Source organism: Anopheles coluzzii, chromosome 3 (genome assembly GCF_943734685.1).
Source record: "Anopheles coluzzii chromosome 3, AcolN3, whole genome shotgun sequence".
NCBI classification, from domain to species: domain Eukaryota; kingdom Metazoa; phylum Arthropoda; class Insecta; order Diptera; family Culicidae; genus Anopheles; species Anopheles coluzzii.
In genome coordinates, this window is record NC_064671.1 from 15,380,246 (window position 1) to 15,407,485 (window position 27,240).

At 43.6% G+C, this 27,240-nt stretch overlaps 2 protein-coding genes across 7 annotated transcripts in view; one reads left to right on the forward strand and one right to left on the reverse strand.

The window, feature by feature from the left end:
* LOC120960219 (inositol-pentakisphosphate 2-kinase) overlaps window positions 1-27,240 on the forward strand; it is a 111,971-nt gene that overhangs the window by 82,569 nt on the left and 2,162 nt on the right. For 2 of the 5 annotated variants that reach the window (XM_040384269.2, XM_040384271.2), the window contains 9 exons: window positions 18,616-19,448; window positions 19,557-19,709; window positions 19,783-19,889; window positions 20,542-20,724; window positions 20,806-20,864; window positions 25,604-25,771; window positions 25,875-25,986; window positions 26,055-26,162; window positions 26,258-26,523. In XM_040384269.2, the coding sequence (XP_040240203.2) occupies window positions 19,019-19,448; window positions 19,557-19,709; window positions 19,783-19,889; window positions 20,542-20,724; window positions 20,806-20,864; window positions 25,604-25,771; window positions 25,875-25,986; window positions 26,055-26,162; window positions 26,258-26,523 (1,586 nt within the window). In that variant the 5' untranslated portion in view covers window positions 18,616-19,018. Of the gene's footprint in view, window positions 1-11,971; window positions 12,221-18,252; window positions 18,350-18,381; window positions 18,536-18,615; window positions 19,449-19,556; window positions 19,710-19,782; window positions 19,890-20,541; window positions 20,725-20,805; window positions 20,865-25,603; window positions 25,772-25,874; window positions 25,987-26,054; window positions 26,163-26,257; window positions 26,524-27,240 lie in introns of those variants that run through there. The other 3 variants (XM_040384273.2, XM_040384272.2, XM_040384270.2) reach the window with 3 other exon arrangements.
* LOC120960207 (uncharacterized) lies at window positions 15,717-18,117 on the reverse strand. 2 transcript variants are annotated; one of them, XM_040384240.2, is made up of 4 exons: window positions 16,537-18,117; window positions 16,292-16,462; window positions 16,063-16,221; window positions 15,717-15,988 (listed from the first exon to the last, which is right to left on the reverse strand). In XM_040384240.2, exons 1-4 carry the CDS (start codon window positions 16,615-16,617, stop codon window positions 15,821-15,823), a joined length of 579 nt encoding a protein of 192 aa, XP_040240174.2. In that variant the 5' UTR covers window positions 16,618-18,117; the 3' UTR covers window positions 15,717-15,820. The 2 variants fall into 2 exon arrangements, with proteins under 2 accessions (XP_040240174.2, XP_049465843.1); XM_049609886.1 differs by having other exon boundaries at window positions 15,717-16,462.

A 27,240-nucleotide genomic window follows, 5' to 3' on the forward strand; every position in this document is an offset into this window, starting at 1 on the left:
TTAAAAGCAGCGATCTCTTGGCTGAGAGTCAGGAAGCAATAATAATCTTTCAACGACTTGTGTTGGAATGTTTTAAAGAATGATGAATTACTTCTGATGTCTGCGGCCGTTGTCTTGACCGGCTAATAATAAATCTCTTTTAACTACTTCCACTAAAACGTTCCATCTTCCCGGTTCATTACAGAACCATGCAGTAACATTTAATCAATTCCCGTATGTCTATCCATCAGTCAACGGACATGGAACAGTACTTTACTCGCATATCAAACTCTCAGACTCCCGGAGCAGAGCACACCCGTAGATGCATCGCCAATCACATCAGAGGCTAACACACCCAATGATGACCTCGTCGTAAATCTGGTGAGCTGCATTTATCAGCATCATCCGCTTCACTGTGTCCTGGCCACTGTTGTTGTGGAAGAGAAAGCCGGAGCTGGTGGCTCGACGCTTGCTCCAGCAAAGGTCATGTACGCGAGCGGACTGATAAGAACGCCGATGCAACAACTGCGATGAGCTCCGCCGCCCGCCCAGAGGGTGGATTGGGGTAGTTAGCTGCTGATGGTACTTGATTGGTGCGCGTTTCCTTCGGTGTCCTTCTGATAGACGTTGTGCCAGATTGTTCAAGACGTTGTGCCTACAATGTTGCAAAAACAGTTTCGGACCAGTAGAGCGCTCTTTCGCTTTCTCTCTCTGTTTTCGGAAAGTCGCTATCATCATCACAGTAAATCGTCATCATCTTTCGAGCTAAAATTGGAAGCTGACCATACGAGTTTGAACTTGTTCTTGAGTTGGCTGCTTATGTGGGTATTCTAACGCGTGTCGAGCAGGCGTGACTAACTGTTCTAAGATGGTGCACGTCGATGACGCGTATGGTATAGCCGTATTCTCTCGCGTGCAACACATTTTAGGCATAAATGGCGTATTTTTAATTAATTGATGGAGCAAATTATGTATATTTTAGAAACAGCATCATAACTAAATGATTTCAAACACGAAAAATTTATTGTAAAACCAATAAGACATTACGGCCAACCATTAGCATTCTCGATGGATTGTAGTACGTAAATGGCAATTCAGAAGTCCACATAACAAATCATTACAGTTTGACAGTGTTAAACTGTTACTAATATCAACCTAAACTATACTTTATTTGATTAATGGATCCCCATTAGTATACGTGTAATATTTCATGACTGTTATTTGGTTGCATCAGCCCCTACAACAATTTCCGAAGCGGTTAGAGACGGTTCTTATTTCGAACGTGACGTGTCAGCCTTACATTAGCTAATTTTTACAGCTAGCCAAGAGCAACTTCGACGGGCATGACTTGGACCCCCAGTGTTCAGAACGCTCTTGCCGATCAGGGCACAGTTTAGTGAACTCTCGCGGCCTGGGATCCCGCGCTGATGACGCTGACAAAGTGAAAGAGTTCGCTTCGCCCCAGTTGGAACTTTCTAACGCTTTGCCTACGATTCGTCGCTTTATTTTTCCATAGAAAATCGTTCAAAAAAGAAGAGACGGAATAGGGGTTGAAGCAGAAACGGAGGGGTTGTGATAGATTGTGCCAGTGTGTATGCAAACTGGAGTGGGCCGGAAAGCTAAACGCGATCCTAGCACTGTAGACCAAAAGCACACCCCGCGGCGCTGTGGAGCTTGATGGCGGCTTATTTCTGCCCTTACCTCTCTAAACTTCTCCCCTCCTCTTTCCTTCTGGCCCATCTATTGGTTTTCCCTTCCATCGGTGCACCAACACAGACACACACACATTCGCAGCTAGTTGATAGAAACACTGCGATGGCTCAATCGCACCTCAACCATTCCGCGCGATTCGTGTGTCAGCTTTTAGCGAGGTTAATGTATTCCTGTCGCGCTCTGCTTTCGCATTCAAAAACAACACCCCGATTGGGGCTGCAACACACACACAGAGAGACACAGAGAAACACATGCACACACGTGGGGATTAACCGGCAAAAAAAGCCGATTGAACAATGGTCGATCTATTATAGAGAGGCGCGCGTGTGTGTGTGTGTATTTGTGTTTTGAATCCGATTGCCTGCCCGAAGCATTATTTCATAGCCCTTGTTCTTTGCGTTCCCGTTTGTTGTTTTACTAGTCTTCTTTCTTCTGATTTATTTCACTACAATTGCCTAACCGGGGATGTCATCCCCTATTTGTGTCTCTTTGCTATTTATGCATTCGTTTTTTTTCTATTTCTGCTTGTGTTTTGTTTTTCTTTCCATTGCTTTGTTGTGTTGTTGTTTTTGTTATGTGTTTTTTTTTTTCACTGTATCCGTTCTCATTTTAGCACACTTTCTTTAATTCCAGTTAGTTCGTTATAAGTATTCTTTATGTACACAATTTTTTTAATTTTGTTAGTTAGGTATGTAAGTTTTGCGGTCTTTTTAAATTATGTTTATCTTTCCTTTTTTGTTCTAAGATTTTACCTTTGCGTTAATTAAATTTTCCTTTTTTTAATTTATAGATGGGATTTTGTTTATATCTTTATTCTTGAAATGATTAAATTTATCGTCCAGTAATAATTTTGTAAAAAGATTATTAAGTGTTTTGTTATTTAAGATGAACAATATTTGATAACTCGAGAATTATAAAAAGTATAAAATGCTTTGTTGTTAGATTTTATTTTATGAAAGTAACGCAAATGTCTTAAATAACAAGAAAAAATCAACTAAGTAAAACATAAATAAGCATAAACAAATAAAAACGAACAAAAAACTAGAAAAAATACGAGATTAAATAAAAAAATAATAAATGTGTCCTCTAATTAAAAATCACCATTGACAGTATATCAATATACTTTAACCATTGTTGTATGTATTATGGAAATCGATGAAGCGATTTGTTTGTATCGTGCAATCCGTTCGATTCCATTAAAAGCAACAAAGGTCGTTGCAACCTTAGGGCCTCCGAAGTCCGTCCATACCGACCCATGCCATCACGGGCTGTCGGGATCTGTATAAGGTTATCCCATGGCCTATGCCGAACGAGGGGTTCGATCGCCAAATGCGTGGCGGCCTGCAACTACCCCCTACACCCTTCTCCGTTTTCTACCAGCACTACGTGTGTACTAATTCTATTGCGTAGCAACGTGACTTCGTTTTTGTTGTTTTAGAATATTTTGAATGTGTTTTGTGTGCGCACACACTCCTCCCATTTAGACCCTTCTGCCTCTGGAGAGAAAAAAAAAAAATGGTGCCGATTTCTACATCGCGATGCAGAATTTGCAAGTATAAGAAGGGCGGGGAAGGGGAACATCTCCTCCGGCGGGGTTCGCTGCGTAATGCATCTGGCAGCGTTGGGAGATGAAAATGAAATGAATAAAAATCCAATTCCAACCGTGTGTACCGCGCGCATCGGGCAGCACAATAAAGATGGCGGGACGGTATTGTACCCCCCGGCATTGGCGTAAGCATCCAAACCAAAGCTTACGCGGGTGAATGAGTTAGCAGCAGCGCGTACATGAATTAATGAACTGTGCGGATGGGTTTGCTGGCATTTGTGTTGTGAAACAATATTTTATTCATACAACGTACCGGTACCGATGAACTCCCGCCGGGGAGCGACTACACACACGGTTTAGTGCTAACCAACGGGCCAACGGAGAGCGGCCCATCGTCATCAACGCCGCAGCCCCGATGCCTGCCAGCCATCTGGTGAGTTGTGAAGCGCACAAAATTTTGCACAATTCAAATATGTTGACAATAGCGTCGCAAATTCTCCCACCCACCCAACCCCCTGCCTCCACATCTGGCAGTGGTGATGCACCTAAACTCTCGCGGCGGGCACATCTGTCACGCAGTGAAGAATGGTGAAAATGCACACCGGCTGCGAAATTAGTTCACATTCAAATTATCATCCAAAGTTGGGCGCAGCGCTTAAACAGCACGGCGTCTCGTCGCATTGCTAACAACTTCTACGGTTTGTGGTTTGTGCATTGTCTTTCTTTTCATTAGCACTTTGTTGTGTGGAAGATGGCTAGGAGAAAGGTGACTTGGTGATGCATCATTAAATACATTGAAATGGCAATTACTAACTCCAGGAGAAATTAGGTGCAATTGTTAGGTAATAATCGGTGTGTTGGCTTACTTTTGGCAAATTTTTTGTTTGTTTATTTTGTTTTTAAATGTTTTAGTGTCTTTTGTTCTTGTTTTGTGGTTGGTTTTGTTTCTGTTATATTTCTTTTATTTCTACAATACTTTTGCATTGTTTTATTAGTTATTTATTTTGATATTGTCCTTCATGTGTCAATGATTTTTGTTGTTAGTTTCCCATGTAATGCTTCTTTTTTCATATTTCTGCCCATTCCTTTGAATCGTCGCTAGACATTCTTCCATACTTTTTTAACTCCACCTCACGGAGAACAATGGCGTGTACTGCTGTGCTTGATGTTGATGTTTTCTTTCTCCAAAGCAATGCTGAAAACATCGATAATCGGTGCACCAAACGCATTCATCAAGCCAGCCCCACCAGCCCAGCCCTCCTCATCTGAATTGCGAAACATCCTACATCTTTTTTCTCCTTTTGGATTGCGAGAGACGGGCGGGGCCGGTTGTGATTTGCATTCGTGCTAAAGAGAATTTCAATTTTCATGCTAATTCTTGATGAATGCTATCGAAAATCACTCATCTGCATGCGCTGCGGCTATTCAGCACACTTACAATAATATGCAAAAAAGGTAAAACCAAGCCAGCCAGCCAGCCAGCCAGCCAGCCAGCCAGCCCTCCAGCACCCATTCATATACAATACATCACCTGAATAGGGGTTGTTGCAGTTTGTGTGGATGGTGCTGACGATGATGGCTCAATAGCTATGGGCGTATATCCTGTTTGTTCGGTTCGGTGGCTATATGGTCTAACTTATCTGTTTTGGGCCACCTTTTCGGATGCAAAAATAAGCGTTCTTTCCATGTGTAATGGGCTCGTTGTAATGAAATGCAACGAGGGCGAGTGTTTGTCCAAAAATCTGCTGAAAAATAAAAGCACCGGTCTGTAGGGGAGAGAGGAGGGACCATGGGAATAACTAAACTGAACGATAGCCAATCCAACTTGGGGTAAAATTGTCATGCTTCCTTTAGACAAATCAGCTATTGCTTTGGTTGTGTTATGGCAAAATCCGTGACCAAAGTTGTTTATTCGTATATTAAGATATCTCTAAAATATCACTTTTAAATACTCGTGATGTTAAAAATGTTAGATCTTATTTATTTTACCTAATACCGACAATATCTAATGTCCACTTAATGGCATGATCGTCAATGTCTAATTTTGAATGAATTTATGAAACGCTATGCTACAGCTGCAAAATTATGAACCATATTGCTACTCACTTTGTCCTGTTCCTTACTTTTTTAGGCATAACACATAACGTTTGGTGCGCCTGGAACATTTGGCTGAGTGGTGTAATGGTACATGCGCCGGCTCCTGTAATTACCGAACATATTTCCATTCTGTCCATCGTTGTCCCAGAACCGAGTATCCGGTTACGTCTTTGTAGTATCACCATCTAAGCCTTGTAAGCTTAGACCGTTATGTCAGGAAGGAAACGGTAATACATAACCTTTCCATTCATGCCTAAACGATATGTTGGTAAAGGAAAAGTGATGCTTGAATTACAGTAATGCACTGAAGCACCTCGGCACACGTTGATCCTGTAACTCAGTACCGTAAATTGTGTATTTATGTTTTAACCCTACGGATAGAAGGACTTCAACATCATTGCTATTCAACTCCTTGTATTGTTCATTTGATACATCTTATTGAATACTGCGTAACACAGCTTAAGGTCTATTCAGTGATCGAGTGAAAAATATCGCCTCACAAAATATACATCAAAATGTATAGCCCAAGATGTCATATTATGTTACTCACCTAATTGCCAAATTATTTCTTTTAGTATGCCATGTTACGTTCGATATTATGTGTCCATTTTCACCAATCATATGAACCTTCATTTGATCACTAACAGAAATTTTAAAAGTTAATCGTTAATACACAATGAAGCTGTGCCTTTTTCATAATATTAAGATAAACCTGAACATGTACTTTTTAAGATATTACAACTTGTGGAGTTTTTCGTTGTAGTATCATTTAATTACAATTAATTACATCTATAGTACAGTTGGAAAATGTCTTGCGCCCGATCTGATGTACTGATATTTTATCTAAATTGCCTTTAAATTCATTGCAAATGAAAACAACCCCAAGTGGCTAGTAGCAAACTATTTTATACCAAAAAAATAAACATTTATAAAAATACGCAACCAATGCAATGCAATCCATGCATGCCAAAAATAGCGAGAAAAAATAAGAACCACACAGGCAGCGGCGTGCGCAACCGCACCAATCGTTGCAAACAGGTTAACGCACCTAGCGGTGTTATTGTTGGCACTGTTGGCAAACAACGTTCTAAGGCCTCCTGGTTGCACCGTACGTTACAGTACTCTACTGGGTGGGTTCATTCTAGTGGATGGGGATGGGGCTTTCCTTTATTTTTGGAAGCCTTTCGCGCAACCTTTGATTCCGCTTCTGTTCGTTCAGTTACCGAAATGTAACGAATGAATTAATATGCCTTCCAGTATGCGCCCTGGCCAGCAAACGAGATGTTGAAATGTGAAGCAAGGCAATCGGGAAAGATTTATACTTTCAACCTCCCTCCCTCGTTGGTGCTTCCGTTACAAACGCCTGCACACACAGGTACCGGTTCACAATTAGTTGGTGTATTGAACCCATCGAACGCTCAGAACATTGTTCCGTCGTGGGGAAGCCATGGTAGGTGAGCATGTAAGTGACGGGAGAGCATTAGGGAACAACCCTCCACCAGAAGCGTGTGTGCTAAGGGTCGTTTAAAGGCCACACCGCAGGCATTAGTGTCACATTTCGTGCGCAGTTGCCTGTGGGACGGTGTGATGATGGTACCAGACAGTATTGATTCACTTCATGCTCCAGGTCCTGACCGCGCGCGCCCGCCTCGCAAACTGAGGAATGGTTAAGCCGGTCCAACACGTGAGATAAATGTGTGGACACCACACTGTACTGTGTGTTTCTCGGCAGTACGTTTGGCTGGCCGATGTACGCGCTCGATGGTGTGTGGCGTGGTGGCTTAACGTTTTGGCGATCGCTAATGCGCCTGGCTCTATTATGGCTGCCTAAGGCAATGACGACGACGATTAGTTCGCCAAAGCGGACTGACATTTATGGCCTCAGCTACTGCTACTGCTGCTTTGGGGCTGCTACACTCACGTGCCATTTGCACGCAACCTCGTGTGTGTGTGCGTGCTGTGCTATCATCTTGCTGTAAAGGGAGGAAAAGGGGAAGTGTGTAAAAACGTTACATGGAGTGACGGGAGGGGTGAAGCGGAAAATAGTACAACCGACTTTCAATCGAATGTGTCTTGACAATCGATGACGTACGTAGCTAGTGCAGCTCGTTTGACGTAAAAGTATGGGACACAAACACACACGGTTGTATTAGGAAAGCACATGTTGCATGTTGTCATCACGGGGCCGCATGTCGATCGACACCGGTCAATGTTATGAAAGGTGTGTAGATGGCATATTTTGTAATTTGCTGGGCTTAAATTTGTTATTCCACTGCACATTACGATTGCAACATGAGAGGGTGTATTGGCCGTTTAATTGAAGCACATGTACATATTAGCTGATCGAGCTAGTTTTGTGCAACTCTGTCTTTCGAAATCGAAAATGTTTCTTGTTATGTGTTGCTTGAAAATATTATTTCAATACTGTCTTGTTGTTATTGTTTTCAAGTATTTTAATGTAATTTCTAACGCCAACCAAGTGTTTCTAGCGCTCGTTGTGGCAATGAAATTAAGGGACATATTTTCCAATTGTTCATAATTTTACTTTAAAAAACCAGCTTGATATTCATACATAGGTCCCCTTTGTTCCTTAGCCCTATTATTGTTGATTTTTTACGGTTTATTGTTGGAGCTGATTCTTAACGCATATCGGTCCAACTCATTGAATGTATTCCTGAATTGTGATGATCCATTAACTACAGCCAGCGCATAAACCGGTGCAAGAGCTGATTCCAAAGTTGTAACGATTATGGCACAAATCCTGAACCTATCCAGATATACTACTACTGATCTTGAACCTATATCCTGATAGTAGTACCAACTCTGACGCTGGAATCGTCCCCGGTACTGAAACTGATCCTGGAACTATCTCAATTTTATAACTGATATCAAACCTTTTCTAGATTTGGAAGTGATCCCGAACCTTTCCGGATACTAATACCTACGACGGTACTGGAACTGATGATGATGATGATACCCACCTCATACCCCTGCATAGGTTGAGATGACGAAGCTATCGTTAAGATAATAATGTTTAAAAAGAGATATTTCTTTAAAAAAAAAAAACAAATATATACAGACGAGGAAGTTAATGTTAGACCAAGTAGATTGAAAGGAAATTGCCACAGCACAACACAGGTCTCGGATCTATTTCGATACTGGAACTGTTAGCTAACTTTTTGCAGTCTTTGAACTGGTGCTGTAGTTACCTTGGTATTCGAAACAACTGTGTTGTTAGAACGCATTACTGTAGTGAAACTTACCACAAAGCTGGTACAAGTTAACCGGGTCTATATCGGTCCTGGATTTGATTCTGAATTTAAGGTGTTGGAGCTTTGCTCGGAACTATTTCAAGTCAGGAATTGATTCCTGTCCTACCCTGACTAACAAAATAAACGTGATATAATGCTAAACGGTTCCCAATTGAGATTTGCTTAAACTGAGACAATTGTAAAACAAAATTATACTAAATCAGTTTGTTTTAAAATATTATGGTAATGATTACACAATTGCATTAAATGATCATTTCTAGTCTAAAGAATTGGAAACGCTGAGTTGAGCTCCTACAATCAAATGAAACGTGATCCTCAACTATTGTTTCAATAATTATTGGGTGTATTCTTTAGTTGGTGTGTGCTACGGTTAAAATATTCCACGATTATTCACCATCTGTCAGGAGAAACGGTTCATTACACAAATCCGTGCGCCAAGAAGGTCCATTTCATTCGGTTCTTTATTCGTTTTACATCAATACGTTACTTTTGCGTTTCAATAAAAAGGTCCAACGGCCCTTTGGTTGTTAATTTCCACAAAGAGTGCGATCGTTCCTCCCGGACCCACTACTAGCACTTGCGACTGCGCCACACTACAGTTTTGTTGGGGCCTTTGTTTGGTGCGAATTGGCGCATCACTAATCCACGTTTGTTGGATGCTCACCACCTACCCAGCCACCCCCAAAGCGGGAGAAGGGTGGTCACCGTACGCCTTTCGGGTTGGCTTTGTTTGGTAGGCAAGAGCTTTACCATTTTATTGCCCGATCTTCACGGGATGTTAGCTTTGCTCTGTACTGTGTGTTTGTGTTTGATTTACTTCGCCCGTGTCGTGTCCCCTTTGCCCACCCTCTTTGGTTGTGGTGTGTTATTGTTCCACACCTTCTCACTCTCCGTTTGATGTTATCCCGCGCACAAATGGACAGGGTTTTCGGGGGGCAAACTTGCGGATATTCTTAACCGTTCCTCTTCTACGGCACGGTGTGTGTGGGTTTGTGTGTAACGCAGCTAATGTGATTTGGGTATTATTGTCTGCGTGCCGTTTGCTGCAGCACGGTGGGTAGAAACTCATCTCTAACGAGCCACTAAACTTTCCCCACGAAACGAGCATTGAACGCATCAGCGAAAGATAGGCATCATACTGCTGATGCTGCTGGTGCTGCCACCATCATCATCACTCCATCACACAAAAACCTGTGTATGCTGGGTACATGTTTAGCTCATTAGGCGGCACATATGCTTGGCGGCCGTGAAGCGTGTCATGCATATTTTGCTATTCAAATTTCTGCACATAACAACCGCACCCAATCTCCGGGGTGTTGCAGTCGCACAGGTGATGCAGACACACACGCACATAGCATTTGGCGCATCTCGGTGGTGCATCTGGAGCAGTTTGATTGCGCTCGTTCAGAGGTTGATGGCTCTTCACGCATAAAGATGGCTCAAATTGGTTTTATTTTAATGTGCTTTTTGCTTTATTATATGTCTAGTTTTATTACCCTGTTTCACAGTTGGCGGCTGGTTGGAGTAAGAAATGAAATAAAAGCAATGGAAAATGCTTTTTACCATATATTATGCACCCTGCATCTCTACTGTGATCCCCTTCGGCAGATTCCAAGCTAGTCGTTAATCTGTGGTCGTAGTATGATAACTGCAAGTGCAATATTCTCTTGATTTTCGCTATTTTTACGATACTAGGAGAGGCATTCCATCGAAGGCAGGCACAACACATAGCTAAGAAAACAAATATATAAATAGTCTTTAAATGTCCTATACACCCCATGTTTTGAATTTACTTTTAGATGTCAGAATTTGTAGTCCCTAAACCTCCAAAAATCATTGGTCCCATGGTCACACAACTCACACAAGTCAACAACATGCCCGTCGTGGGTTCAAGCTTCGTATGATTCGTCCCTCCGTGGCAAATCTTATTGAGCCTGCAAAAGCTGGTAACAAGAAGGCCAACCAAGCCAAGCCAACAAATCCCGTAACTTAAAGGTTTTTATTGCCAAATCCTCTCTTTAGGCAGTCTATGTCATTTTCGTTTTATTTGATATTTCCTAGCGTATATTTTATTACATAAACGAACCGAACAGTCAATTTGATACTATTTCAAAGGATCATGTAACTAACAGATGAATTCATATAAGTGATATTATCATTCAGAGGATTTTATTACGATTTTTGAAGCAAAATAATAATTCTTTTCTAGTTTGTTAAGGCTCTTTGAGCAGCAACAGTTTATCTAAATTCATAAATCAAAATGTCATGAAGCAATACATCGTTAGAAGGCTGTTAGCAACTTCATAATAAATAAGCAACAGTTCTATGTAGGCCAAAGCATCATTCAAGAAGTATAACGTAATCCATATAACGTATGTAATAAATTGAATTAGTACTACCTACCTTATACACCATCCATTTATTTACATTCTTAATCCGGTGTTCCCCTTTAATCATTGCAAAAATAAGCCGACAAACTCATTTGAAATTCCTGCCTGTCTGCTTTCACGATTGACGTTCCGTCTGATAAGGAAATCGATTCGATCCTGGCACAAACTAACGCGATTAATGCACCGTGCTAAGTGCACCCCCCCCCCCCCCCCCCATCTCAATGAACCCTCTCTTCACCCTCTACTTGCTGACGTAGAACGATCATCACGGTCCGGCTAGTGACGTACACTTCCCGTACAGCAATCGCGCTCCGCCTGTTAACGCATTCGGGGAGAAAAGTAAAACGTGTAAAACAAAACCAAATGATGCCGTCTTAACAAGATGAGCAGTGGGGAAGGTGACGAAAACCCGGCTGAAAGAAAGTCTTTGTTCGTAAAACGGTTGACGAAACGGATATCCGTGACGAGTTCTGGCATGGTGTAAGGCCCGCAAGGTCTTCCATCCGTTGACAAATCTTGGCGCCAATCGCCCAGGTAAACGTAGTTGTTGGTTTTGGGAATGACGCTTTTCCACTAGCGGGGGCGGCACGATGACGTAGAAACGATCCGTTGGCAGAGGGCGGCTATCCAGAGATAATGGAGAAGCGAGCAAGTTTTCTCAACCTTGTTCCACCAACCACCAGCACCTCTGCACCATGCCTCAGGGGCATTTCTCCGCAAGCTGTAACTTTTCCAGTGTTTGTATTTTATCTCACGTTGGCACTACTCCCTACGTTGCACCGTCCCCTTTTTTGGGACTGCCGGTTCGATCATCATCCGCTTTGTATAAGGTTAAACAAATGGCTCATACATGCAACTCGGCTCTGACGTAGAGACCCCCGAGAGAGCAGCAGTTGGCGGCAGTTAGTTCTTACAGTTTGGTTTAGCTCGATACATCGCAGTTGGCAGTTGCACTATGCGGCTAGAGCTAGTCTAGTGGAGGGGAGGCTAGCGCTCGACCTGCTGCCTGCCTGCGCGTTAGGCAATTTTAAAGTTGATCCAGTTGCCGCTGCTGTTCTAACTACTTGGCCGTGCTTTGGCCTTACGGTGAGTGTGTTTCCGAGTGATGTAACGTGTCACACGGTGCAACGGAATCAGCAAGAATCAGCAAGCAAAGTTTTGAAGTGTTGTGTGCCGATTCTTTACATCAGCAACACGAACAGTAGCAGCAACGGCAGCAGCAGGTTAGTTTAATATGTTGTTGCAAAAAGTGCGTGCGAGAACTGGTAGTAACTTAACGAGCGTGTGAGCTGTTGTTAACCCATTGCACGGCAATCCTTTTCCAATTCCGATTCACTTCCGGTGTGTTTTTGTTTACTTCTTATTACCCGTTGTGTGTTGCACGCTTAACGTGTGAGGTGAGTGCTGAAAGAGGGAATCCAGGAAGCGTACGCATGAACTTCCTCATCGTGTTTAACCGCCGCGGGTCGGGAAGAAGTGCCTCCGGTTGATGACATTGAAGCACCGTGTGCCATGAAGTCTACACGGTCAGTGTACGTACGTGCGGCCAGTGTTGCGTGGGATGGGGGAGGGGGTGGTATCGAGTGGTATTGAGTTCTTTCAAGGCTTCTTCTGCGTTGATGTGTTTGTGGATATGTGCTGCACGCGTCGCCGCATTGCCCTTATTGTTGTTACCGATTGCGTACGTACAGGTGTGTGGTGCAAGTCGGATGTACTGCACACAGAAGCCGGTTCTAATTGTCTTATGCTCGATGACGTCAATCCACGACGGCAGGGACCTAAGGTGCGTGCCTAATGCGGGATACTGTGATACCGTTTCGTAGGCGTTATTGCAGAAGATCCTGTGAATTATCCGTCCAACGTATTTGTGTGTGATTGGTTAACGATAACCATTTATTTCGATCTATTGATCACTACAAAACATTGATAAGGCAACTCTCTTTTCGTAACAGAGTATTTCTAACAAAGTGATTGGCCAAAACTATGGCTGAAATGTTAGCAGTTATCGTAAGACAATCACCGTAAAATAAGGGTGGTTTGTATTAAAACAAGAGCCATAGTGGCCACTCCGGGGACTCTAGTATGGGGAACTTCTCCTCATAACAAGCACTGCCTACATCCGATTACTTGGTTTAAATCTAGTCCAATAAGCTCTTTACAAGGCAGACATGGCCGTGACGGTTGTTTACTCAAAGAGGAAGTAAAAGAAGAAAATGTGACCCAAGCAATTCACTAATATTTTGGATTTAGTTACATTTTTTGACGAGAATTTCTTTCTTTGCTTTTATAAAATATTGAATTGGAGCGAACAACATGAAGTTCTCTCCACCGCTTAACAAATGTTCTCACTGGTTTGTTTGCTTAATCGAATGAAGAGAATATTTGTTAAATAAATTTGATTTATGTTTATCAATATGAATAGTTAAAGTCAATATGCATGTTATAGTTATGCATGCTCATAGTTACTCGTGATGATCTCTTAGATGTTTTGTTCTACTATGAATCAAACAAGCATTAACTGGCGTTTAGGGATTTAAGAACTGCACCATCAGAAACTCTCCAATAAAAAGTCTCGATCATTTTCTGATTTAAGTTTATCAAAAAGTATAGATTTATGAAGCCGGTCTCGTAGTACAGTCGTCAACTCGTACGACTTAACAACATGTCCGTCATGGGTTCAATCCCCAAATAGACCGCGCCGCCATACGTAGGACTGACTATCCTGCTATGGGGGTGAAATCAATTAGTCACTGAAAGCCAAGCCCACAAATGGGTACAGGCAGGCCTTGACCGACATCGGTTGTTGAGCCAAAGAAGAAGAAGAATAGATTTATGAAGAGTTTCATTATAAATCGTGTTAAAATCAAGTGTAGATTACAATGACTCTTCAGCATTATACGTCGTAGACGTATAATGAGGCTTTCGAGGCCCTAATGCTATCTATCTCATCAAATTTTAGAGTCGTCTAGTGCTAGTAATATTCTAATTCTAGTCAAATTTGTACAGCTTTAATACACCACAAAGAGCTTTCGCCAGCCCCATCCGCAGGCGCGAGCAAACAAACCCAAGGTAATCCAAATTGCCATGCAATATAACTGTGTCTAATTTTGCCCCAATTAAAAGTCATATTGCATTAACAGTTTTCCATTCCATTCTACTCGTAGCTAGGCTAACGTTACTACCACCTCGCTTCCTCCTTCTTCCCACTACCACCTATCAGATCCGTGCCGCGCGGTTTTGAGGGCCATTTTCATTTAGCAGTTAGGTTACTGGGCAATTTTCCTAAATTTTCCCACTCGACTGTGCCGTTTTTTGCTTCACTTCTCAATTCATCCTAGAACGGCACTCGAAGCTCTCGAAGCATAGGAAGCTTTTTTTTCGCCTCATACGCTGCTCTACTTGAATGAGAGGGGGGAAACACCTCGTATTTCGATTTGCTATGAGTTTCTAACTTGTGTGGAACATTGGAGATCGCGGCGTAGAGTGTGGTGCTGCACCGGTACTACTACTGCCGCGGACCAAGCTACAGCTTTAATGATCGTTATTGATCTCAATTTGCAATTAGAAGCGGCACCTTCAGCTCGCTGTTTATGTCTGTGTGTGTGTGGAACAAAAGTTTTGGGTGAATAGACCGCGAGTATGCTCTCCCTTTGTGCGGTGATTGCTTGTGTTCGACCGTTGCTTTTGTTTTTTTTTTGTTTCGAAGGTTTACAACCAATTGAAGTTGGAGCAGTTCAGAAGTAGTGTGAGTTAAATTTTAAAATATTTCAGTTCTTCAATGAATCGAATGGTTTAATGTACGAAATATGTTTTAAATTTTATATATTTTTAAAGTATTCCAGTATTCCAACACTATGTAGTTGCTGTAACTCGCTTACCCGTTGTACTCGATCGTCAATGCTTGATTGCTCGGCAGTAGCTCTCGATCGCAAAACCACCGATCAACGGTTTGAGGGCCACGTGAGGATTGTAATTCAATTATTAAGCGAGCGAAATTCAGCCAGCTTTTGCCGCAACAATTAACCAACGCTAACCACCACCACAGATGATCATCGCGATATTGAACACATGTAGACAACACAAGAAAAAAGAGAAACACAAAATATGTTATATTGAATGCAAAATTTACCCCCCAACAACCAACGGGTTCGCTGTCTGGTGGTGCCGTATGGTGTAGATCTATTTTTTGGAGGCTACTGGCTAGTCATTATGCTGGACGGTGGTGGTGGTGGTGGTGGTGATGGTCGTTTTTTCGCACTCATTTTGAGCGTCCAATCGGACTGGCTGCTGGTGCGATGGATGCAAGACGGACGATTAGTGGTTAAACGCCGTTAATTGTGCCACCCGACCTGGATACAGACAAAAGCGGTCGCAGATGAAGGTAGTGCGAGAGAAGAGATGGAATCGGTTCCAATGCATTCTCGCACCCAGCAGTAGTAGTGGTCGCGTCATTAGAATACGTTTCGATGGAGGGACCATGGCTGGGTTTGATTTGGCATTGGTTTAAAGTGCGTCTTTGAGGAAAATGAGATGTTCTACTTTTCCTTTGGTTTAAATGTGGTTCAGGGCAAGATGGAACGTTCCTTTCAACACTATTGTATTAGTGTGGAAGATATGACCAAGGTACAGTTCGTTTGTGCTCTCAGAAATGGATCCTGTCTCGGTGTCTTCATCGCTAACCCGCTAACAACCTCTCAAACAAATTTAGAATATTTATTTTGCCTTTCTTTTGGGAATTTCAAACCAGCACTCTTATTGCTGCCAACTTTTACAGATAAATTAAGCACCTTTTTGGTGAGATTCTTTCTTTTCATGTGTGTTTGTCAGTGTTCTAGTATGGAAATTTCATACATCATACAGGAAATTTGCAGCTTGTGCGGTACCGAACCCAATCTAAAGTCGACAAAAATTCTCCAATCCCCGACAAGGTCCTGCAGCACATCATCGAAACCGAAACTTCCGATGTCAACCATGTCGAACTTTTCGACATACTGAAATAGGAAAAAAGCAAAATGATTGTTCCAAATGACACACAAAGAGCTCGGGTATTTGTAATGGTTCTTACACCCTTCCGATAAGGACAGTTGGTTTTGTTCAATTGCTTCGTAATGATGTACCAAATTTCGTGACTCGCGTGCATCTCCAAACACAGATTGAAGGCGCTCTTGGTGTACGCCGTCGGGGTCCATTCGCCGTGGTCCAATTTGTGGGTGTAGATCGAAATCTGTTTTGACGTGAAATGAGTTGCGATAGCGCTCTATTCTGTGCTGGAAGAAGCAGAACCTTCTACCTACCCCCCACGGTGGAAAGATGTCCTGCGTGAACGTCACCTCACCGTTCAACACCAGCTTGTCCTCCTCGGACAGGTAGATCTGCACCTTGGACATATCGAGCGGAAAGGGCGCACGTTTGCTAGGGTTTTCACACGATTTATGCAACTTGTTGATCTCCACCACCCAAATGCTCTGTGTGTGTATATTAATAACAGAATTGGACAGTTGTTAAAGAAAAGGTTCTTACTGAAGAAAGCTCTCCCTACGTTTGCAGTGTAGATCAGCACGGTAAGCCACAGTATGATGAGGTGGTAGTAGCACATGTTGTTTGCACGGAACAGAATCATCTGCCGCGAAGGACGGCTGCACTGGCAACTACTAGCATCCAGTCGGTAGGGAGTTGCGTGCGTGTTGCGTGCTGGACACTAGTTTTCGATAGCCATCGGAACATATGTTGTACAACAGGGTGGGTGGTGTTCTATGTTGGTCGCGATACGTGCTTAGTTTGTGCTCTAAACATTGGTTCTGTTTTGGGACGAGTTTGCAGGAAACAATGTGCAATGTACACTGGAATGATAAGTGTTGTTTTGGTGGATCATCGTGATAAATGGCAATAAAAGAACCTATAAACATCCGGGGGGAGGTATTGCAAGAGGATCGATAGGCATGTTTGTTTTGCAGTTATTTGTTATTCGTGCAGGGTGCCGGTTTAGGACTCATACCTTCTTTTTCGTCGCAAAAATTAGAACACATCAATCAACTGTACACATCAATCCACTGTAGTAAGCAGTAGAAAATTGGGCGATTGTTTAGGTATTAATTTATAGTATTTCATTAATGGATTGATTATTTCACTACGTTATACTTCATAACTCTCGAAAGCTTGTCGTTACAATAGAAGAAGGATGAAGAATTTTTTAACCATTGCGAGAAACCTCAATAACAATATCCATTTTGTTGTACTGTTGTACTGCTATAGTCGGTTATTCTGTCTTCATAAAACATCTTGAGTTTGCTCTGATACTTTATTTCAGGAAATCTTAATCTAACCTTAATCTTAATCTTGCAAACATAATTAATTTCGTGGTTTTTACATCAACAATTAATGATTTGCTCTAAATTTCCAATGAGTTTTGGTTCCACATGTAGGAGATGGAAATTGTCTTTTGAACCTACAACGTTTCTCAGATTTCATAGCAGCAGATTGCTGATAACCATGGTTTGTCGGCAATTTAATGTACCTGTGATCAAATGCTTCCCTGTATGTTGTTACCTAGAATTCCCGTAGAACACCAATCAAATCCATGGCTGTAGATAGGAGGCCACATTCTTCGATCAAAAGTTAAATGCAACGGCAATAGCTCTATTTGTTACTCTTATTAAATGACTCTGCAACAAAAGCCAGCAAAACCAAACACAACCGTACCGGAAAGCCCAATAATATTTGTCAGCGTCTGCAAACTACCTAAGCAAATGAAACAGGTTCGTCTAGTAAACATTTTGCTTTACAGCTTTCGTACTGCTATCAACCAAGATTCGAGTGCCATTCCAGGTTTTAATTGCACCAGCGTGTAATCTTATTCATTAAGCACAACAGGGGAGTACGTGTCGTTGGCGTTGTGCGAATTTTATGGAGCTACAAAGAACTGCGCCCTCCAGAAGGGGCAATCTTTATTACCCTTGGAATAACCGTCTCAGCCGATAAGACAAACCGTACACATACGTCGAATCACCCCTCTGATCAATACCACTACTCTTAAGGTTTTGTTACTGTGTGGGATTGTCAGATAAATGAGTCAGCTTCAACAACAACCGTACCCAAAGCTCCGGTACAGAACACAGAGACAGGTTCTGGGGAGGGGGCTCTAAAGGAGCTTCGAATGCCTAGCCTTTTTATCACACTTCACTCACGGTCTGTTTTACTGGCTGACCATGTGTTTTGTTTTGTGTGTACCAATCAACTATGTACACTCATTGACTCATCTAGTCTTCATTGAAACGGCATTATGAATAAGGTGTGAAATTACGTACTCACGTTGTTCACGTTCCATTGAGTGGCGCCCCTGCAAGGCTGATGAGGTGAGTGCCTAGGGCAGTAATAATACAAGCATCAGAGTTAGCTGTGGAACATCCGCCCCATGTTTGCTTCCCTCGTCGGAGGTAAGCGGTCACGACGGAATCCTGTGTTAGTGTGTGTTTAAAGAAGAAGGAAAGGGGTTCGTTATCTACCGTTTGTCATCGATGCCCGAATATTATTTGCCATAAGTTATTACCGTCCCGCCTATCTGTCACTCATACGCGCAAACACTTACCACACGTTTCCGTTTTTTCCATTGCCTTTACAGACAGAGGCCAGTCAGCGTTGCCCAGTCCGCCCTTTCGGTGTTTGGTGGTTAAACACGGCCAACCTAAACAGGGAAGGTTCGTCGTGCATATCCATCGATTGTGGAGTGAATAAAACATGAATCTCGTCAGTGGCATCGGGGCGTCCATTGGTACGGCTGGCAGAACCGAACAGTCCTCGCCCGATCATTACTTTCTGAGCTGATGGAGGTTGTGTGAAACGACAGCTACAAACCCCTCAGGGTATTGCAAGAAGTGAGCATACTACAAGCGGCCAAAAAGACAGAATAAACCCCGCGTAAGCAATAGTGTTGGAGGAAGGATAATTTACCAGTGTTCCGGATAAGCCTGTGTGCGGCAATTGTGCTCTCGCTCTCTGTCTGCTTGATTGTTCCAACATCAACCATGGGTAAAATAAACGCTAGCCACAGTAGCTACTGTTACGACAGTATGCTAAAGCGGTCCGATGATAAGTATCTGCGGAGCTGCAGCAGAATCGAACCGATTGACGATCCAAACGAGGATAATTACGATGACGACGATGATGATGATGATGGTGAGGATGAGCACGAGCAGCAAAACCAAAGGACACGGCCGGCGGTATGGCGGCAGGAAAAGCTGGTCGAAGAGCTTGGTCACCGAGCGTCCGGTGTGTTGGATGATGAGCGGGAAACGAGAACCATCCGGTACGATCTGCCGGAAATACTGGAACGGATCGATGAGAACCGGCTAATGTATCGGGCGGAAGGTAACGCCAACATTGTGCTCTCTCTGTCGGACAACAAGCACGTGCTGCGGATGCGCAAGTCCACCGTCGAATGTCGGGAGGGTAAAGGTAGGCAGCTACATTCTTGCATAGCGTCTTCTCCTCCGTGTTTTTGGGGATGCATTTGAAAAGAAACAGTGAGTAAGGTTTGTGTTTTCGTTTTCTCTAAAATCACAGCTGACTCCAATGTAGATCTGCGCCGCTTTGTCAAGTACTCGCAGGTCATTGCGAGCCAGTTCTCCCCGTGCTACGTACCAGCACCGAAGCTGGCCCATCTGAATACGTACAATCTGCAGGCGTTCAACGAACGGTTGCGTTGCTTTCGGCCCGGTAAGAAGTTTTGGAGCAAATTCGAAACGGTAAATTTAAATTATCTAATTAACTTTTTTGCGTTCCATTTCAGTGATGAGGCTCGGTAAGGAAATACGGGAGCTAGACGGTATCCTGTATCCGGACGTAGCCTTCCTGCCCAAGTGGCTGTATCCTGCGCGTGTGCGGGACCTCAGTCAGGTGCGTTCAATGTTGGGTGGTTAGCACACGGCAAAAAGAAAAGCTTCAGTTTCCCGGAAAGCCAAGAATTACACCTATGTTTACTGGCGGTATTGCTGCCATGGTATTGATTTTGGGATAAACTCAAGTGTCCTTTGGAGGCGCACTCCCGTACCGAGAGACAGCGTACATGTATAAATATCTCATTGGTTTGGGGTTCGTTTATATGGTATAACTTTAGCCTCTGCATCTGAGTACGCGTAAGCGTGCCCTCTTATTGTACTGATGCCATTCGAAATGAGTTCTGGGAACAGTCAGGACAACAACTTTATGTCAGCACTGTACGGCCAATTGTACGCTTGTGTTAATTTGGTTACTTGGAATAGCTTTTGTGTGCTCAGGCAAAATTATATATTATTAGAGTTGGATTTTGATTTTTCGGAAGTATCAGCTGAAGTTGATTGTTTGTTGAAAGAAAGTTCTCAGTATCAGCAGACGAATATGATCGTGTAAATCACTCTGTGTATCAGCCTTCAGAGCAAACACAATTTTAAGGAATGCATATTACTCAAATATCCAACAACCGACGTCAATTCATTATGCACTCTAAGTCAACGTTGGAACTCATTTCGCTATATTTCTTGATTATTTTCCATTCTATCGATCGGCACAGGACTCGAAAATCTCTTCCACACCAACCACCACCCACTACCAGACGTACTGCGTCGAAATCAAACCGAAGCAGGGCTGGCTGGCGTACGAATTCTGTGCTAACATACCCCTTCCCCCGGAGCCGCTGTCCAACGGTGGTGGGGACCTTCGGAAGTGCCGTTACTGTTTGCATCAATATTTAAAGGTAATATCGCAGCTGGCCGGTTGTAACCTTATGGGTTCACCTTCACCCTTAACACTCCCGTTTTTTTTCTTTTATTTGCAGCTCCAAAAGAAATCGATAGCCAAGATTAGTAAATACTGTCCTCTGGATCTCTACTCCGGGTAAGTAGGGCCCTGTCCCCGGCCGTGTTACCTCTTCATCTCATTTCTTTCACGAATCTTCCATCTGCGGCAAGGTTGGTCGTACGATCCCAAGGCTTTCGGCCCCGTTTGCCCTCACTCTGCTCTGCTTTTACTGGGTATTTTTGCAACTATTTGAAACTGTTAAACGCTGCTCGGAACTTAACCACCACTGTACGCCGTGTGAGCCGCTTTACGGATTGTATTTCGCACGGACGCGAAGAATCGCGGTGACCAAAAATAGCGATCGATAGCGTACACAGCACCGAGAAGCGGATTTGCTTTTGTTTTGTGTGTGTATGTTTTTTTTTTTATTTCTTTTCTTCAAATACACATTTTGTGTCACAAGAAAGGTTCACGCGTCAAGTCTTCGAACGGCGAGCAACAGGTTATCGACGGCCGCGAATCCCTGTGCCCGCACGATTAATGCGAGCTCCTCTTGGGTGTCACTCAGTGTCAGTCAGAGCTCCGGCAAAGGTGACCGTTAGGGACCGGGATTTGCGATGTGAACTTCCCCATCCTCTCGCGTTCAAGAGGACCAACGTTCACCCCAAACCCCGCCGGGAGCGCGCTGCTGAAACAAAGAATTATATTTTACGAATCGAACTGCCGCCGCGCGCGCTCAAGGCGAACGACAGTATTATCGGTATGATCCGGTTTTCGGTACGGGGCCGGCGGGGTTTATCTAGATCTTTTTTTGCTTTTTTTGCTTCTCTTTTGCCACCGGAATTTGAACAACAAAATCCCACCACCGCTTAATGGCCACTGGGTTTCTCGCGTGTTTGTTGTTTGGTGGTGACGCAGGTTCGGAAATTTTCCTTGTGACGTGCCACCAGAAGAAACGCACGCTTTAGGGGCGGGGGGCTGTCACACGGGCACAGTATCGGCAGGTGGCATTAGTCATAGTGTGTCTCCTGCGCCTCTTCCTCCCACCCGCGGATGGTGTGTGTTATTTATATTGATGAGTGTGTAATTTCCGAACCACAAACCATAAACATGATAGCGCAAGAGTACAAAAAGAGAGGGAAAAAATCCCCCGAAACGAGTTGTCACTTTTTCATTTGGTGTGTTTTATTTTGTTTTTTGGCAAAACAAACACGTTTGCGTAGAATATTATCGGCTTTACTATGGCCCGCACAGACCAACACCGCTCGGCTCGTTGATTGACGATTCTTTGGAGTGCATGTTATACAATTTTGAACCCAATTAGCTGCGACATGGCTGCTGATTGTTTGCAAATAAAACGGCAAGATAGATAAGATAGCACTGAAAGAGCTAATTTATTGAACAAACGCAATTTGAAACAATATTAACACTGCCGAGGACACGAAGCCCTTGCAGCATCGTTGAGATAGCTTAAAATTAATTTTAAATGAAAAACTAATTTTATTGATTACTACCACAAATATAAGTTTTAATCGTTATATTTGTGGTAGTTTTTACTAGTGATGGGAGCTTCGGATTGAATTCGTGGGTCCACTCCGACTCCGAAATAAATATGGCTTCGAATCTGGCTGCTCCGAACGAATACACACCCCCTTGACTTCGATGTAATCCGGACTACTCTGATCGAATCCAAATGGCTCCTACTGAATCTGTTTTATTATAGTAGTTAATTCGTAGAGCAAAATACTTACACTAAAAAAGCAAGCTTGCAAGCAACCCTAGCTCCTAGCTAACATTGCTTTCTTCATAGCTACATATATAAGCAAAAATTCAATTATTTTTGTGCGTGCCGGCAAAAACCGTATAATTGGTTTTCCATGATTTTCTGGTTCTTTCCAGATTATTGTTTTGACAAATTCGTGATATTATTTCCTGTTTTAAAAAGTTTGAATTTGTTCTACGATTTACTAACAGATTTCCGCATATTTTTACAAATTCTAACAATTGGTTGACATAATGCTAACATTTTTCCAATTAATAATTCAAGCAATTTCGAGCAATGGTCAATACATTGTTGAATAGTTCAAATAAATTATTGAATCCAAATAATTTCTGGAAGCTAACAATAAATCGTGAGCACCAAAGTTGACTCCGGGCGACTCAAGACGACACAGAACAACTCCGGATAACTCCGGACGACTCCGAATAACTCCGAACGACTCCGGACGACTCCGGTCAACTCCGGACGACTCCGGACAACTCCGGACAACTCCGGACGACTCAGAACAACTCCAGAGGACTCCGGACGATTCCGAACAACTCCGACACCGGGCGGAGCTAGTGGTTCAGTGGTTTTACCGAAGTTGGACTAACAATAGCCGGAGTCGGATCGGAGTGGTGGGTGCGCTCCAAACAGCACATCACTAATATACAATGTATAGTGACACTGTATAGTGCAGATAATCCAGATATGAATGTAAATTAGTATGTGTAGTAATACGTTATTTGTTATGAACAATTGACTAAGGATAATCAAATTTACCCAAGACCTTAAAAAGGCTAAACATTCTTCCAGAACCAACTAGCCCAACCCTCACCCCGCTAACTCCGGAATTGATCCGGATACGAATCGGAAAGCATCTGGATGCGAATAAATCCGGCTGCAGGCCCATTTTGCCCATCACTATTAGTTACATATATGTTAGCACTTACAATTAGAAGATCGCCTATGATATCCGGCCAATTTCATGTCCTCAAACGTGTCTCTTTTGGTAATTGAAGATCTCTGCCACAAGAGGGTACAAGCTACACAACCATGCATGTTGTTGGTGAAACTCCTCCTGCAGCAAAACAACTGACCTTTAGGCATTAATTATGACTCGGTTGGCTCGTACGCCGCATCCTGTGTCCTCCGGAGTTTCGTGGTTCGTTCTTGCATCGGTTACCCATTCCCCCTTGTGATTGTCAGTGCAACGGGGCACGGGACACACATGTAGGGCTGCCGATTTCTCTCCCATACGACGCAACCATCATTTGCGCACACCGGAGAGACCGACTTGTGGCCCCGGCACACAAACTCCTTTGGGCTGTGGCATCGGGAGGCGCAAACAAGACGACGACGACGACGACGACAGCGATGCACCTCACGCATCGTGCGCATTGCGTTATAAATAAAACTTCAATTATTACTTTGCCGTTGGCGGGTTGGCCCCCAAAAATATCCCTTCCCTTCAGTCACAGTCCCGGAATATCAATCCGATGTGTGTGTGTCACACACGCCACGAGATCGTCGTGTGGCGCGCACAGTTTTAACGCGGCAAGGGATTTAATTTCCTCCCGATCCCGGTCCGTAAGCACCACGCCGACCCCCAAAACCGGTCCGGGGTACACAGCAGCTGCACTCTACTGCATTTTGCGTGTGATCCATGCACTTTCGAATTTCATTTTTTGCTGCTGCGCCGGCTGCTACTACTGCTACTGCTGCTGCTGCTGCTCTAGTGCGCAAAACATTCAATATTTTACCGTTACGACGTGGGGCAACATTTAACTGCAGGGCCGGTGCAATTGCACTTCTGTAGTGTAGTTTGCACACACCGCTGCCGATGGGCGAAAAGTAGCGATTTTGCTAGGAAATCACGCCACCGTTCAGCGAACCATACCCGGAGATCAGGTTCGAAGATTTTGAATGATCTTTTTTGGGGGATATTTTTAGTAACACGCGCGCGGCGGCAGTACCGTACCACGACGCTATGTGCGTGGTTGTTTGTCACATAAGGTGGGGGAAAGGATGGGAGGGAAAGAAAGTGTCTTGGGTTGTTGGGTGTGTTGGAGTGCTGAGATTGCTCGGTTGAGGCGAGAGGGGGACATGAGTTGAAGATTGCGAACGAAGCGATGCAAATGTTTCGTTTCGTCAGGTCGCTTTCGTTTGATTTTGTTTGGTTTTTGTGCTCACAGCACAGTTTCTATGGCAAAACCGCCACCGTGAGGTACGCAATGACAGCGCAATTTTATTGGGAAGTAAAACAAAGAAATTTTATTACTTTGGCAACGACGACGGTACGAAGCAGGATCCTCTTGCGAATGCCTGCCATAACCGCCGCTTAACTCTGGTTCTGCTAAAGGACGAGTTGTGTAAAATGTATGCACATTCAATTACGATGCAACAACACGTGCATTGTTTTTGCGCCACTTTCTGCACCGTTTGCCCCAAACAGCAGTCCCCTTATCCCCCCTACTGTTCAAGGTTTACTACGGGTTTACAGTGCTACCTCCTCAGGTCTGTTTGGTTTGTTTGTGTCCTTTGATAGGCAAGGCAATCGTACCGAGAGAAAAGAGAAACTTTAACAGCGAGATATGCAATAAAGGTCAAGGAGCACTGGCAGGAAAGTTGCTGCACAGTTGGTTTCCATTTTCGGTCCACCGGTTGTGTCTAGGAGCTTGGTCCGTTCGGTTTTGGTCTTTTGACGTGATAAGGTCTGCATACAAAATAATGCTCGTTTGTCAGATTTCCAACGGCATGTCCACTGGTGACATTTAGTAATAAACTTTGTTTGAAGAATGTTTGCTCAACTAAAGATTGACGCATTTCCGTAAAGACAATACGTAGACAGAACGCGTTACCAGGACAATAGTACCAGAACACGAGAAGTTGAAGCGTAACATGTGGTAAACTCTGACAAAAAGACGTCATCAGGTCATACATCAGAGGGAACTCTGCTAGTAAATGAACTTGAATAGTTAATAAACTTACAATGAAACACGCTTATACACTGCGAAGAAATCAGCTAGCTGTATATATGTAACTGACTCGACTCTTTATCCCTTACATTCCACAGTAAACCCGTTCGTGTTCTGCAAGCCGTAAAGGGCCTTATCGGTGCGCCGCAGAACAACTTTAAAATACTGAAAAATGGCAAGGTCGTGTACGACGACAAGCGGGAAAAGTCCATGTTCAATCGGATACTGCGTGAAATGTTCCCGCGCGACGGTCGCACAAAGGATGAGTAAGTGTTTTGTTTTCCGACTGAGTTAATTATAATCGATTGGATTCAATTCGCAAGAGGGGTGTGTGTGTAATTATTGTTTTATTTTTTTCTCCCCCACCAGGAGAAGCACAATTTTCATGAATCTGATAAAGGAGATTTTGCTGAAAGATTTTACCACAAACGATGAGCATTGCGATCGGAAGCTGTTGAGCATCAAGAAGGATCGGAAGAAGGTACGATACACCCCGTTTGGAAGGTTGGACTTTGTGGATATAATATTAGTTTTATTTGATTTTTATAGAAGGATAAAAACCAGCTTCACGAACGCGCCTGCAACCCCGTCAATCAGCAGTTTCTTCCCCAAAGTTGCGCCCTCCGACAGATCCTAGACGTGCAGTTGTTAGTGAAGGTATACCACAAATGCCTAATATAATGCCCAATATCTTGTTGCAACTGCTCCTACTAATTCCGCATTATTTTGCACCTGGGTTCTCTCTCTTGCAGTCAAGCATTTCTACGATCGATCCATCGAAGCTGAACAAATCGCGATCCGATCCGTACCGCTATATAGACGAAATGTACGAAAAGTATCTCACCTACCAGGAGGACGCACTGTACGATGGGCGCGGCAGCAGTCGCACCACCTGGCCGAACGGTTCCTTCTGTGCCGAGTACCTGTCCGAGGAGGAACAGTATCAGCTCGGTGCGACGGCCCTAGACTGCTCGATAATGATCACGTTCCGGCGGCTGTCCGGTGCCGAGGAGAGCAGGTAATACAGGCCTTTATACGAGTACGCGCTGTGTGAGCAAACAGAAACACGCGAACAAAGGGAGTCCGTCCCTGGCGAGGATGTAGAGGCCTTTAAAAAGGAGCTTTTCTTCTTACGTCGTACCGTCGGTCGAAATTTGGTGAATGGGAAGCGCGCTGCGGCTGCCAGGACTAGGTTTGCACATGCGGGTCTGTCTGGAGGGACTATAGCTACCTGTGACATCGAAGCAGGGGCAGAAGAAAAGGATGAGATTACTTGTACCATGCACCAAACGGCACAAGGCGGGTGAAGGAGAAAATGAGACTCCACATTAGCACACAGTTGCAATCCATCCCGTTCGGGTCGGATGGATAAAAAAAGTTTCTCTTTTCCCTTTTTTGGTCCACCACTGCGCACTGGCAACCTTTGCTCCATGGTCTGTCTGAAGGTCCTGGTAGACAATTTAGGGATTTGAAAAATTATCCCGTCGCTTTGCTCTTTATTGTGTCTGGCTTTGTGTTGGAATATGGGATTTTTAGGGATGTGTTGAACCTGAATACATTCCTGAGATATTTCTTCGCCCTATTCTATCGCCACTTGTCTTTTGTGTGTGCGTGTGTGTGTCTATCATAAACTCTTTGCAAAGAGAGCGAGAACCTTCATCCTTTATAGCTGTGCCACCGGATAAAGGTGATCAACTTTTTATTTTCCACTGACCTGAGCTCTCAGTACGTTGTT